This window comes from Coregonus lavaretus (genome assembly GCF_964263955.1).
Source record: "Coregonus lavaretus genome assembly, chromosome: 3".
Taxonomy (NCBI): Eukaryota; Metazoa; Chordata; class Actinopteri; order Salmoniformes; family Salmonidae; genus Coregonus; species Coregonus lavaretus.
Window position 1 is genome coordinate 47,639,984 of NC_139990.1, and position 11,423 is coordinate 47,651,406.

The following is an 11,423-nucleotide window of genomic DNA, read 5'->3' on the forward strand; positions in this document are numbered from 1 at the left end:
CCCTTCCAAGCGCATGTAATGAATATGGAATGGAATGACAGTCTTGCTACAGTAGGGGTCCTTATCACTGCTCAGATGGATGGGGACCTCAAAGGTTACCTCAATTGGCATCGACTGTTCCGTACGACTGGGCTTCAGGTCAGGACCATTGGATCCTGGTGCAGTTTTATCCTCAACCAATGCAGGTGTACCCAGAGGAGGTGATGATGTCACTACCATTGTGAACTGTGTTGGCTGATTGTGTGTGTGTGTGTGTGTTTCAGGGCCCTAGGCTGTATCCTGTATGAGATGTGTTGCCTGTCACACGCCTTTGAAGCACACAACTTCTTGTCAGTTGTGATGAAGATAGTGGAGGGGGAAACCCCCAGACTGACAGCCAGCTACTCTCTGGAGCTCAACACACTCATGCAAAGGTGAGAAGGTATTCGCTGGAGAATGTACACTCAGTAACACATAGGTCAGAGTTCAATTCTCTCACGTAGTGCTTCAAAGTGTACAAAAAGATACAGGATAAAGAAACTCTTACCCTACTTCAAACCCTTAACTTAGCCATAACCATGGACTGTCTCTCTTTTTGGTCCCAGGATGCTGGAGAAAACCCCGTCGTCCAGGCTCTCTGCTGCAGAAGCTCTGAAGACAAAATTCATTGAGGACAGTATGCAGGTTAGACCTATCCTGGAAACATAACACACATCACAACAATATAAATACTTCTTAAGGCTGACTGATTGGTTGGTTGATTGATTGGGGTGGCTCCAAAGGTCAAATAGGCGGAGCTACGGTACCAGAATCACAGACTAATCAAGCCTATTGGCTGGTTGGAAATACTCAATGCTAAATTGACTTCCTGTCATAGTTCCCTTTTTTCCACAACACATTTTCTGTGTTCATGACCTTTTCTACCATGACAGGTTAGAAAATCAGTATTTCATCTGTCGTCCACATTCTTTTTGACAATTATGAACGCATGCACACACTCATATACGCATAATGTGTCTTACACACACACAGGAATATGAAGCTCACTGAAACGTAAAGCCAGCTAAGCTCATGTGAGATGTCAAATAATGTACTGTATCTGACAAGCATGTATGTAAATGTCCACATTACATGGACACGTCTGGTGGTCTGTGTTTAGTTTCTGCCTTGTGCAGTTTGGTAACCTGACTGTACATGATGTATTCTGTTCATCTTTCTGTCTTTCATCACTGCATTTTATGCATTGCATTTCTCTCTAGCACCTATGGCTGAATGTGCAAGTAAAGTGTATGATGTGGCTATCCCCTTGTATGTCTGTATGCTAGCCTGACACTGTTGTGTCTCCTTCTCAGTAAACATGGTCATTAGTGTTGCCTGGCTGTTCTGTGATGACATAAAACACAATGGTTATTTGATGTCTCTTTTCAATCTCTCCTCCTCCGTCTCTCCTCCATCTCTATCCCTCCTCCTCTGTCTCTCCTCCTCCATCTCTCCTCCTCCATCTCTATCTCTCCTCCTCCATCTCTCCCTCTGCCTCCTCCGTCTCTCCCTCCGCCTCCTCATCTCTCCTCCTCCATCTCTCCTCCTCTCTCTCCTCCTCCATCTCTCCTCCTCCATCATTCCTCCTCCTCCATCTCTCCTCCTCTCTCTCCTCCTCCATCTCTCCTCCTCCATCTCTCCTCCATCTCTCCCTCTCGCCTCCTCCGTCTCTCCTTCTCCATATCTTCTCCTTCATCTCTCCCTGCCTCCTCATCTCTCTCTCCATCTCTCTCTCCTCCTCCATCTCCTCCATCTCTCTCTCCTCCTCCTCCTCCTCCTCCATCTCTCCTCCTCTATCTCTCCTCCTCCTCCATCTCTCCTCCTCCTCCATCTCTCCTTCTCTATCTCTCCTCCTCCAGCTCTCCTCCTCCATCTCTCCTCCTCCATCTCTCCTCCTCCATCTTTCCTCCTCCATCTCTATCTCTCCTCCTCCATCTCTCCTCCTCCATCTCTCCCTCCGCCTCCTCCGTCTCTTCCTCCGCATCTCTCCTCCTCTCTCTCCTCCTCCATCTCTCCTCCTCCAACTCTCCTCCTCCTCATCCATCTCTCCTCCTCCAACTCTCCTCCTCCAACTCTCCTCCTCATCCATCTCTCCTCCTCCATCTCTCCTCCTCCAACTCTCCTCCTGCTCATCCATCTCTCCCTCTATTTGTATCCAGTGTGGGGCGTGACTGGTGTTATTTGTCCATGACAAGTTTCTTCTATTGTCCTGTGAATATTCCCTCCCTCCCTCGCTCTCTCTCGCGCTCTATCGCTCTCTTTCTCTATCGCTCTTTTTCCTCTCTCTCACTCTCTCCCCTGTGGTTTACCCTCCATGTCCCTCTTTTCTCTTGTTAAAAGATTTCAGTGAGAGAATGAGGGACACAGAGATAGCACCACCCTCTATAATGCTGAGAGAGAGAGAGAGAGAGAGAGAGAGAGAGAGAGAGAGAGAGAGAGAGAGAGAGAGAGAGAGACTGTTAGTAATAAAGCAATAATATTGATCATGTCAACCTTTCTTTATCTCTCTCTTTCTTTCTCTCTCTTTTATTCTGTCTCTTTCCCCCTCCCTTTCTCTTTCTCTGTCTTTCTCTCTCTCTCTCTACAGATCTTAAAACACAAGTTCTGCAGTATGACACTGAGAGACAAGCCATCGGCGGGAGAAAGAGACGCAGCACAGATATCGAAAGCGATGTAAGGACATGCTCTATATTCTGTATGGTTTGTCTTTGGTTTGGGTTATTAAGAGAATAACTAAAACCACTATCATCCTCAGACATGAAGAATGAACACTGGCTCCTCAGTTTAGAGCTATGTGGCTGCATCAGTACAGAGGGATTTTCAAGCATTTACCCAAACACACACAAATACTGCCATACTCTGTCCCTCTCCATAACCCCCTCTCTATCTTTCTCTCTCTCTCTCTCTCTCTCTCAATCTCCCCCTCTCTCTCTCACTTCCTCACACTCACATTTTCTCACTCACTCAGACATGGAAGCACAGTTAGTAGCAGCTGTCTCTTAAACAAACCAGACCGTCACTGATTCAAACTGGCACCAATCAGGGAAGGTGCCTGTCAACATTAGTTTAGCTGGCCACACACTCTCCTAGATGTCAGAGCAGCCAGGTGTAACATGCTACAGAGAAAGCCCAGATTAGGTCTAGGTTTTAGCATTCACCACACCCATCTCTTTAGGATTGACACGATCATGTCATTTGGTGTCTGACAGACCACATCTGTAATGACTTGCCAAGGTGCCTTGGTAGCATATGGACAATGCGATATGGTTGTGAGAAATTGTGATTAACTAGGGATTATGCATGAAATGATTCTCTGATATGATGTTACGCTTATTAACTGGTCAGTGACATGATCGTGTTATTCCACTTTTTACATACTTCCCCTGATGACTTGTCGAATGGAATTCTACACACCTTATAGTTAGAGTTAGAATTGTGGTTGAAGCCAGGGTTGAACTGGGATGTGGACATGAAGCTAGGGTTAGGGTTGTGGTTGAGGGTTAGGGTTGAACTGGAATGTGGACATGAAGCTAGGGTTAGGGTTGAACTGGAATGTGGACATGAAGCTAGGGTTAGGGTTGAACTGGAATGTGGACATGAAGCTAGGGTTAGGGTTGAACTGGAATGTGGACATGAAGCTAGGGTTAGGGTTGTGGTTGAGGGTTAGGGTTGAACTGGGATGTGGACATGAAGCTAGGGTTAGGGTTGAACTGGGATGTGGACATGAAGCTGGGGTTAGGGTTCAAATAAAATGTTATTTGTCACATGCGCCGAATACAAAAGGTGTAGACCTTTCCGTGAAATGCTTACTTACAAGTCCTTAACCAACAATGCAGACTTTTTAAAAAGTAAGTAAGAAAATATTTGCTAAACATAAAATAAATAAACTAAAGAAGAATAAAAAAAGTAGCACAGTAAAATAACAATAACGAGGCTATATACAGGTGGTACAGGGACCCAGTCAATGTGCGGTACAGGGACCCAGTCAATGTGCGGTACCGGGACCCAGTCAATGTGCGGTACAGGGACCCAGTCAATGTGCGGTACAGGGACCCAGTCAATGTGCGGTACCGGGACCCAGTCAATGTGCGGTACCGGGACCCAGTCAATGTGCGGTACCGGGACCCAGTCAATGTGCGGTACCGGGACCCAGTCAATGTGCGGTACCGGTCCCCAGTCAATGTGCGAGGTACAGGTTAGTCGAGATAAATCAAGGTAATATGAGGCTAGGGTTGAACTGGGATGTGGACATGAAGCTAGGTTGAGGGTTAGGTTTAGGGTTAGGTTTAGGGTTTGGGCATAAGTTCTGGTTAGAGGATCGTGGGAGACAGATTTGAATCAGGGTCTCCAATTAATATCCCTCTGGATTAGATCATCTCTTTCACATGTATATTGTTTGTCTGATTACTGCCCATCTCACTCTAAATGACCTTGTTACATACATTACATGTTGAAAGATGTATTTACATTTACATAGGAAGTGACCTCCAAAAGGTAAACACTAGAATTAAATCAAACCCACCACACTGAGGTGTTTACAGTGCACAGTATCTCTTTTTGACATGGTAAATTCAAAATCCCATTAAGGCAGCAAATATTAATTTTTTAATAAACAGCGCAGAGGTAATTGTGTGTAGGAGTATCTGACCTCTGACCTATCTTACTCGCCAATACTCCAGCCCTCCCAACCTCTGACAGTTGCCCTTTGACCTTTGCCCTTTGAACAGGCAGAGGAAGGTGCACCTGCAGACACTGAGGGAGAAGTCAGAGCTAGACAGAATGACCCCCAGGGAGAGAATGAGGCTGAGGAAGCTGCAGGCTGCCGACGACAAGGCCAAGAGGCTTAGGTAGGATAACCACACACAAACATAAACACACACACACACACAGCCCACACCACAGTCATTCGGTCCATGACCAGTATAGAGCCTGTGAGGTCCCGTTGGGATTCTCCTGGGGCTGATGCATGGCTGGGTTCCCTTTAAAGATGAGGAGAGATTTGTGTAAATGCATTCTCCCCTGCCCTAGTTTCCTTAGGCTGAACTGTGTTGGAGACCTGAATAGGGTAGATGGGAAGGACAACAGGCCAGGCAACAGGGCTAGTAAAGCGCTTTATGGAGTTCTATCTTTTAGCAGGACGCTGATATTATACAGACCATGACCTTCTCTCTCTCTCTCCCTCTTCTTCTGCCTCTCACTTTATCTTTATCTCTCTCTCTCTCTCTCTCTCTCTCTCTCTCTCTCTCTCTCTGTCTCTGTGTCTCTGTCTCTGTCTCTCTCTCTCTCTCTCTGGGTCTCTATCTCTCTTTCCTCCTCTCTCCCTCTTTCCCACACCCTGTTGTTTCTGGTTGATAACTACAGTGGTATGACTTACTAGTCTTAATGACCAACATAACCCACTACTACCTCACTTTTATACTGTGTTGCATCATTCATCTACAGGTAACTGCCAAAATAAAGGAAACATCAACATAAAGTGTCTTAATAGGGTGTTGGGCAACCATGAGCCAGAACAACTTCAATGCGCCTTAGCATAGATTCTGCAAGTGTCTGGAACGCTATTGGAGGGATGCGACACCATTCTTCCACGAGAAATTCCATCATTTGGTGTTTTGTTGATGGTAGTGGAAAACGCTGTCTCAGGTGCTGCTCCAGAAACTCCCATACATTTTCAATTGGGTTGAGATCTGGTGACTGAGACGGCCATGGAATATGGTTTACATTGTTTTCATGCTCATCAAATCATTCAGTGACCACTTGTGCCCACTTGTGTGGATAGGGGCATTGTCATCCTATCGGGGCATAGCCATGGTAGCCAAAATAATGGCCAAGATTTCAGGGGTTGGTGTGAGGTGTGACCCAGGTGCGGTGCGACCCAGGTGCGGTGCAGGATAGACAGTAGGCAGTAGGCAGAGATGGCGAAACAAGGATCTTTACTGATGGTCCCGAAGCCATGATACAAAATAACGGACTTTACAAGAAAAAGAAAGGCGGAGCAAATAAGACTCCAAAAAACAGGTTGACAGCCAAATATGAAATACTAACTGTGACTGAAATAATAAATAAACAGGGAGAACACTTCTCACATACCTGTCCATACGTCCCGCGATCAGACACTGATTAGTACTGCTAGGCATAGTGAAACTAGCAGAGAAAACTGAGCAAGGGAACACAGGGAAGTGAGGGCATAGATACACAGTTGAACAGGTAGACACAGGTGACACCAATAGGATCATGATTAGTCCAGACTGTGAGTGAGGAGGTGGCTAAGGTTGTGGGAGGATGACACCTAGTGGGTCGCTCCGGAACTGCGACCCCCTCCTGTAACACAAAATAATGGCCTGCCCAGCATTTTTATACATACATTTTTACATTTACATTTTAGTCATTTAGCAGACGCTCTTATCCAGAGTGACTTACAGTTAGTGAGTGCATACATTTTCATACTGGCCCCCCGTGGGAATCGAACCCACAACCCTGGCGTTGCAAGCGCCATGCTTTACCAACTGAGCTACACGGGATATACATGACCCTAAGAATGATGGAACGTTAAGTGTTTAATTAACTCAGGAACCACACCTGTGTGGAAGCACCTGCTTTCAATATACTTTGTATCCCTCATTAACTCAAGTGTTTCCATTATTTTGGCAGTTACCTGTATATTATAATGTAACACTACAGGAGACTTGCTGAGGAGAAATACCAGGAAAACCACATCCGAATGCAGGAGCTGAGGAGCCGCCATTTTGAGAAAGTCAGTTTGGACGTATTGAATGTAAGAGAGACACAATTCTAAAAGTTTAATCAAAAGCTCTCTTAGGAAATAAGGTTTTCGCCTTTCTAGGGAGTTTTTCCTAGCCACCGTGCTTCTACACCTGCATTACTAGCTGTTTGGGGTTTTAGGCTGGGTTTCTGTACAGCACTTCGAGATATTAGCTGATGTAAGAAGGGCTATATAAAATAAAATTGATTGATTGATTGATATAATTGGATGAAAATTATTACTTTTTTTTTTCTCTACGACTTTAATTACTTGAATTCACTAATCGTTTAAGTGCAATTAGTAGCCTGTTCTTTGGCCCGAGTTAAACTCTAAGGGTTTCCATTCTCCGTGAACCTCGTTTGGTATTCCCTTATGGTCTCATTAACCAATCACTCGCTTCATAATTGAAAAAACATTTGTCTTGTTTAAAAAATAAAATAGATACTTATGAGTAATTGAATTGAAAACTCCATCACTTCCACCCAATAGGAGAGTGCAGGAGATGCTGTCCACCAGACTGCACCAATCACAGCCGAGGACTACCAGTCGCTGGGGTGCTCACAACCAATGGGAAGGCAGCAGCAGGACAGGATGCGCATGTCTGAGCCAATGGGGCGTGGTGAGTATACTTTCTTCTCCTACCTTTTATTTCTGTTAACGATAACCTGCTATAGCATCATGTTGTTATGCAGTACATCTTGGTTGGCCTGCAGTACATCTTGATTGGCCTGCAGTGCATCTTGGTTGGCCTGCAGTACATCTTGGTTGGCCTGCAGTACATCTTGGTTGGTCTGCAGTGCCTCTTGGTTGGCCTGCAGTACATCTTGGTTGGCCTGCAGTATATCTTGGTTGGCCTGCAGTACGTCTTGGTTGGCCTACAGTGCGTCTTGGTTGGCCTGCAGTACATCTTGGTTAGCCTGCAGTACATCTTGGTTAGCCTGCAGTACATCTTGGTTGGCCTACAGTGCGTCTTGGTTGGCCTGCAGTACATCTTGGTTAGCCTGCAGTACATCTTGGTTAGCCTGCAGTACATCTTGGTTGGCCTGCAGTACATCTTGATTGGCCTGCAGTACATCTTGGTTGGCCTGCAGTACAGTACATCTTGGTTGGCCTGCAGTACAGTACATCTTGGTTGGCCTGTAGTACAGTACATCTTGGTTGGCATGCATTGTGTGTCTCTGGTGGTTTCAGACAGAATATGACATTCTCCTGTTGTATCCTGACATCTCTGTCTCACCTGAACCTGACCCAGTCCCCATGTCAATGTCTGTGGAGAACCATACCCTCTGTCCCTCTCCTCTCAAAGTGTAAAAAAAGAGGGGAGAGTTCACTTCGATGTGAATGGCTACATCTTTTCAGACGGGGTGAAATTCGTTTTTATCTAATCAGTTTGTCTAATCAAAGTTGTCTCAAACTGAGCGCTGCTGCATATTTTGAGGGCATAAACAGAAAAAGTATGGTTGCATTGTGACTATATCCCTGAACATTAAAACGGCAATCAGCAGTTGAAACAATAACAAAGCGTACTCCCCACCACTGTTTCAGTAAAAGGCTGAGCGATGGGGCTGGAGAAATGTAACCACTCTCAAATTCATAGGCAGAGCTATGGATGCAAGGACTGACCATCTATGATATCAAAATGATAGTTGTAACCATATTTTGAAGCTATACAGTGTTTGTTTACATTTACTTTGTTTACAAACATCAGAGTAAAACAATATTTTATTTTGGGTTCTGATGGGGTACGACAGTTGAACTAAGCTCATGAGGCATTTATAAGTTATATTCTTCAAGAATCAATGGATACCATTAATTTATAAAATGTACTGTATGTAGCAACTGCAGAAAGGTTTGTTGAAATTAAACCTTATGTAAACCCTGATGAAAATGTTGCTTTGGCAAATAAAAACCTGTTTAGTTTTTCCCCAGTACACCTTAAAATGTGTTGTGTGCTTGAATCTTCACCAAATGTTTATCCTCTATTTGACAACGCTCAGGCACTTGGAGGAATACACACACGCACACGCATACACACACACACATCTCTGTATCTGTCCACACTGCCAATACAAACATGCCATAATAAACAGGTAAACACCTTGTATATAAACTGTGGGATCTAGGGAGGTTAGGAGATTATTGTCTGCTGTGCTCTGGGACTGTCATGTAATTTTCACACACCCAATTAGGGCCGGCCCTTCGCCCAATCACACGCCCAATCAGGGCTGGCCCTCCGCCCAATCACACGCCCAATCAGGGCCGGCACTTCGCCCAATCACACGGCCAATCAGGGCCAGCCCTTCACCCAACCATCTCAGATCAGTGAAGACCAGGACTTAAGAATAAGAAAATAGGAGACTTCAACAACTGTTGTACTGTAGCAGCTGTAGTGCCCATCAGGGTTGGGGTCAGTCTGTTGTACTGTAGCAGCTGTAGTGCCCATCAGGGTTGGGGTCAGTCTGTTGTACTGTAGCAGCTGTAGTGCCCATCAGGGTTGGGGTCAGTCTGTTGTACTGTAGCAGCTGTAGTGCCCATCAGGGTTGAGGTCAGTCTGTTGTACTGTAGCAGCTGTAGTGCCCATCAGGGTTGGGGTCAGTCTGTTGTACTGTAGCAGCTGTAGTGCCCATCAGGGTTGGGGTCAGTCTGTTGTACTGTAGCAGCTGTAGTGCCCATCAGGGTTGGGGTCAGTCTGTTGTACTGTAGCAGCTGTAGTGCCCATCAGGGTTGGGGTCAGTCTGTTGTACTGTAGCAGCTGTAGTGCCCATCAGGGTTGGGGTCAGTCTGTTGTACTGTAGCAGCTGTAGTGCCCATCAGGGTTGGGGTCAGTCTGTTGTACTGTAGCAGCTGTAGTGCTCATCAGGGTTGGGGTCAGTTTAGTCTCTTGTTGCCATACCTCCAAAATCATCACATTGTCACGCCTCCCATTTTAGGGAAGGCGACGAGGCTAGGGTCAGTTCAAACTCAAGTGTAGAAGTGGACAATTGATTTCAATTCAAAATAAGGTTTGCAATTCACTTTGTAATCCGCCATTAATTTAAATGACTATCATTTAAATGACCGACCGGCTCGATTCGGTCTTTTGTAGCAACATTTGAAATTGTGTTTTTTACATGGGATAAAAGTAAAGACTCAGAGCTAGAAAATTGTATATCATACACTACAGTTGAGGAACAATGGGAAAGTTATTCTGCTTTGAAAGTTGATAAACTTGTAACCTCACTTTTGAGAAAATGGCCCTTGAATGTTTTGGTACCTACTGGAGAGCTCTTTTTTGTCTACACCCATTCAGCATCATTCACACCCTTTTAAGCTTTAGCCCACCCATCTCTTTAAGGATTCACATGTGAGGGCATGTACTAAACAACCAAAGATTTCAAGACTAAAGGCTGGCTTATACTATGGGTGTGCTCAGAGTGCCAGAGTGTGCTCTGGGCGTTCATAAACTCAGAGCATTGTCAGACTGGCCTTTTGTAAATTCTGAGCGTTTTTCTCTCGGAGCGTTCAGAGCGCACACTGGACGCTCTGGCCGAAAAGTAGGGTTGATCCGAGCGTTCTGCCCTAACAACAGCAGTTAAGCACCCAAGCTAACTGGCTAAAGTTGGCTAGAACAGCTCACTCTGACCATTTTACTCGCCTTAGCAGAGCTGGTTAGGCTGTTTTTATGTTATCCAGAGCATTGGTGACTGCAACTGTGCTGCTGGCAACAATTTAATTATGCTTTTTCCCCAACGTTTACTGACACCGGCCATATTCAACGGGTGTTGAGCGTTCGTAAATTCGTCAGTTATTCTGCGCTCTGGCACACTCAGACAAGAGTGCTCTGAAATCGGAGTAGATAGCCAGAGCAAATGTATCAGCTACATCTATCGACAGTTGTAGCAGTGACATCATAAACATTATATTGAATAGTTACTTGCATAGCGGAGTCTTTTGTTTAGACATGTAGCTAGCTAGCTAAACAATGAACCATCATTTACATTTACATTTAAGTCATTTAGCAGACGCTCTTATCCAGAGCGACTTACAAATTGGTGCATTCAACTTAGGATAGCCAGTGGGACAACCACCCCCTTTTTTTTTTTATGGGGGGGGGGGGGGGGGGGGGGGGGTAGAAGGATTACTGTTATACTATTCCAGGTATTCCTTAAAGAGGTATAATAATCCCAACTCATAACGTTACTTCCCTGCATGAATCTGTAGGTAGCTAACCAACCAGGTTCAATGTTAGCTAGCTAACATTAGGCTGTAACTAGCAATGCAAATGACTCTGAGATACTACTAATATTACTACACAGATCATACACGTAACGTTAGCTAGCTAGCCAGCCAGCTAACGTTAACTAGCTAGCTAACAGTACACTTTAACTTGAAATGAAAATTACTTTCTGACAACATTTGAAACATGTAATATCTGAAAATGTAGCTAGCTAGACTCTCTTACCCGTATACATGGATGGATGCTTCTCCCTCTCTGTCACAGATGCCATGGTTGCTCTTAGTTTGAAGATGTAATCCGGAGACAGGTGTTTTATGTTGTCAACAGCCTTCTGTGTGTTCTCTTTTCGACTCCGTCTGCATATTTGCAATCAAACGCCAGAATCTTCTCCATCTCCTTAGCTATCATACTCTAATTCCACTGATT

The 11,423-nt window shown here is 45.0% G+C and overlaps 1 protein-coding gene across 1 annotated transcript in view; it reads left to right on the plus strand.

The window, feature by feature from the left end:
- The window catches only part of LOC311107576 (serine/threonine-protein kinase Nek11-like), a gene marked incomplete at both ends in the record, with an annotated part of 69,293 nt that overhangs the window by 56,046 nt on the left and 1,824 nt on the right, over positions 1 to 11,423 (plus strand). The window contains 7 exons of the mRNA XM_084150083.1: positions 264 to 413; positions 585 to 663; positions 2,606 to 2,691; positions 4,746 to 4,865; positions 6,700 to 6,793; positions 7,271 to 7,400; positions 8,971 to 9,103. Of these exons, the coding sequence (XP_084006209.1) occupies positions 264 to 413; positions 585 to 663; positions 2,606 to 2,691; positions 4,746 to 4,865; positions 6,700 to 6,793; positions 7,271 to 7,400; positions 8,971 to 9,103 (792 nt within the window). The remainder of the gene's footprint in view (positions 1 to 263; positions 414 to 584; positions 664 to 2,605; positions 2,692 to 4,745; positions 4,866 to 6,699; positions 6,794 to 7,270; positions 7,401 to 8,970; positions 9,104 to 11,423) is intronic.